The 3,730-nt window shown below is 33.7% G+C and overlaps 1 protein-coding gene across 3 annotated transcripts in view; it reads left to right on the top strand.

Annotated features, from left to right (window-relative positions):
- The window catches only part of LOC135195627 (LIM/homeobox protein Lhx9-like), an 82,808-nt gene extending 80,096 nt beyond the window's left edge, over positions 1 to 2,712 (top strand). For 2 of the 3 annotated variants that reach the window (XM_064222011.1, XM_064222084.1), the window contains exon 5: positions 1,925 to 2,712. In XM_064222011.1, the coding sequence (XP_064078081.1) occupies positions 1,925 to 2,137 (213 nt within the window). In that variant the 3' untranslated portion in view covers positions 2,138 to 2,712. The remainder of the gene's footprint in view (positions 1 to 1,924) is intronic. The other variant, XM_064222168.1, reaches the window with a different exon arrangement.
- Positions 2,713 to 3,730: the final 1,018 nt, after the last annotated feature.

Raw genomic sequence — 3,730 nt, forward strand, 5'->3', positions numbered from 1 at the left:
CAACAGTCATTTTTCAATTACTTCTCATTTTAGCAAAGCATCAAGTCTGTCTCTCTCACCATGCATCCTGATGGTGAGAGAGAGAGATTCGTCACTTCACCGAAACAAGAAGTGATAAAATAGTGATTTTTCAATGACTTCTCATTTTAGCAAAGTAACAAGTCTGTCTCTCTCACTGTGCATCTAGAATGGTGAGAGAGAGAGAGAGAGAGAGAGAGATTCGACACTTCGCTGAAACAGGGAGATAATGATAAAATCACCATCGATGCACTTACCTCAAATAAATGACAAAATTTATAGTGGACACTTTGCCATAAAAGGACTGTAATATTTCCATTCGAAAAGAGAAAATGTTCACGGCAGATATATCGAATTCATGGCTCTTCTTAATATTCGTGACAATCATCGAACTCACAGTCGCAAAATTTGGGGAAAAACTAAATAAATATCGTAAAAAAAATACTTTAACTGACAAGCTAATCAACTGGAACTATCCCTTGTTAGTATAAACTTGTTCGTGCAATGACAAGCTGCTATTCATAAGAATTTTGTAAGCTTGTAGTACAATGTATAAAATGTATTATTTGCCACTTATCGTTTATGCAAATAGCGCATTGTCGATAAACAGAGAGAAATAAAAGTAAAATTTCATTCAGGTGGAACGTCCAGCTCAAAGTATGTCTTCCTTTTCTAGTAGTATAGAGGAAAAAATAGTTGCATTTAAATAAGAATAGGTAAATAATCTCATTAAAATCATTATTAATAATATTGCTATTAAAATTATTGGATTTGATAGTTGTTGATACATAAAACTGGCAAATTACCGGATTTCACAGTTAATTCGTGAGAGAGAGAGAGAGAGAGAGAGAGAGAGAGAGAGAGAGAGAGAACAGTGTTTGAGAAGACACATCAATCTGAGAACCTACCCGAATTAACTTAATTCGTTTAAGAAGAGAGAGAGAGAGAGAGAGAGAGAGAGGAATTAGTGGCTGTAGCCACTGGGCGCTATGTGCCGAGGGACACTGCATCCTTTAGCTCGTCTTAATTAAAGGGATTAAGGACATTCAAGGAAGATCGAACACGTATTGCATAGAGGGTTTCACGCGGCGCAGGATATCGTTGATAGCCCCTTAATGAACGCTCCGCTGCTACCGGAAGATTATCTCTCTCTCTCTCTCTCTCTCTCTCTCTCTCTCTCTCTCTCTCTCTCTCTCTCTCTTAGATCCTTAGTTCAAGTTCTCTTGATGTATGAAAGGAATCAGATGGAGATCTATGATTCAAGCAACGACTAAAATATGCAGGCCTTTAACTATAGAAGACGAAAGGTTCTGTGTAGTATGCATGTATGCATGAACAGTTTTAAAAGGTAAAACAAGTACTAATCGAATTTATAATTATGCTATTATATATATATAATATATTATAAATATATAATATGGATATATATTTACCTACATATGTATTATATATTATACATAACATAAAATACATGCATATAATCCTATAATATAATCTTATATATCTAGTATAGTAATATATATATAATATACTGATATATATGTACTAATTATATATTGATAATATATATACATATGTACATATATTTATAATATATTTATACATATATATATATATATATATATATATATATATATATATATATATTTATATATTTTATAGATTGGCTGACTTCCAACTAACAACTAATTTTGTTTTCAAGACTTTCGTTTTAATATGGACATAAAAAAATTATTGAAAACCATCTGATATATATTTCCTACAAGAAAACACAAATGAATTAAATGATTCCTTGTTTTTCTACCTCATACGTTTAATCTTAATTGTTTTTTGCGATCTTCTCAACATCTCCTATCATTTTTATCATCTTCTTTCTCTCTCTCCCCACCCTCCCCCCCAAAAAAAGGTGTGGTTCCAGAACGCCAGAGCCAAATGGCGGCGGAACATGCTGAAGCAGGAGCAGGAACGACACATAGAGAACAAGATGAAGGAACCAGCCAGCCTCCTTGGGGACCTCCGCCCCGTCGACGCCATGGGTCCCGGAATCACCGACCTCTACTCCATGTCGTCCGGTGACGAAGGAAGCCAGTCCCTCCAGTTTACCGACATGTGTCAGTAGGATCTCTCTCTCGGTAGGATGCCGGATGCGCGGAGGATGAATTCGTGTAATCCTCCCCATCATTTATCGACGCAGGTAATTTATAATAAATATATATAGTACATACATGACTCTCCACGGCGACGAAGCGATGGCGGACGACGAGGTCATCCATCCCCGAGGCGGTCCAGGAAAGACGCCTGGAAGTCTGCAAGTCCGCGTTGCTGGATTTCTCGGGTTTCTTTGTCCAAAGAGTTTTAAATTTTAAAAATAAAATAAAAGTTTGATGTGGGATTCAACATATATAAGATGACGGAAATTCTGTTTAAGCCTCTTTTGCGTCAATGGCTCTACGAAGCGTTAGTTTATCGCAAGTAAAGATTTTATTTTATTTCAATTTCTTTGTAAATCTGGAAACGAGCCTGTAATAGTTTGCTTTTTTCTTTCGATATGACAGAGACTATGACAAGGATCTAGTCATTTTTCAAGTGAAACGACGCGTAGAAGTTATGCGATTTATATTTACATATTGGCCTTGATACATATGTGCAACACCAGTGTGCATGTGTTTACTTAATTATATATTGATAAAAATGTAGCTGTATGTATATATATATATATATATATATATATGTTATATATATATATATTATATATATATATAATATAATATTAATAATATACATACATACACCTACATTTTTATCAATTTATAATTAAGTAAAGACATGCACAATTATATATATATATATATATATATATATATATATATATACACATATATAATATATATATATATATATATATATATATTATATCTACAAACATCCCAAAAATCTGCTCCAAGGCCGGAAACAGATATTCAGCGGTTACTCAAAACGGGAGTCGGAAAACTAACGATGGCTGGTCTCATCAAGAAATCTGACGCTGGGACCATTTCACCGGCGCTGGTTCTTGATATACGATGTCCGCTATACAAACATATACCCGTGAAACTTTAAGCTTACGGGAAGCAGAAGAAAAAAAAAATAAAAAAAAGAATAAAAAATAAAAAACACTCACATGCTGGTACTAGTTTTAAATAAAGAGAATTCTGCTACATTATTTTCACCGACTGAATACTGAATATAGTCTTCTATAGGTATTCATCTACATAAAAACGTAATTATTTATTCATACGAATCGTTGAAAGTCTGTTTTAAATAGATCCTAAATATTATAAATTGCAAATCCGTTTGTTTACGTTGTCAAAAGGATTTCGAAAAATTCAGCTATTAGCAGATACAATATTTTTATATATTTTTCTTGATGGGAAAAAAATAGTTTTTGTATCATATGAACGGATGAATGTACCCTCTAAATAAACACTCGTATAGCATTACAAATCTAGCTAACATATTTTTTTAATTATATTTTACTTTAGCGACTTGTGTTGTAAGGCCACTTGTGATCGCTAGAGCAGAAGGATGATTTTTTTTTTAATGCAGAAAAGTTGTACTGTTATGGATGACGTAAGCTGGGCTCGTTTCTTAAAGATTTAGCCACCTTTCATTTCCGTACAGCTCCTGGGTCCAAATACCACGAGCAGTTACGAAACGATAATTTTACAGACAT

The sequence above is a fragment of the Macrobrachium nipponense genome, chromosome 11, assembly GCF_015104395.2.
Source record: "Macrobrachium nipponense isolate FS-2020 chromosome 11, ASM1510439v2, whole genome shotgun sequence".
Lineage (NCBI taxonomy): Eukaryota > Metazoa > Arthropoda > Malacostraca > Decapoda > Palaemonidae > Macrobrachium > Macrobrachium nipponense.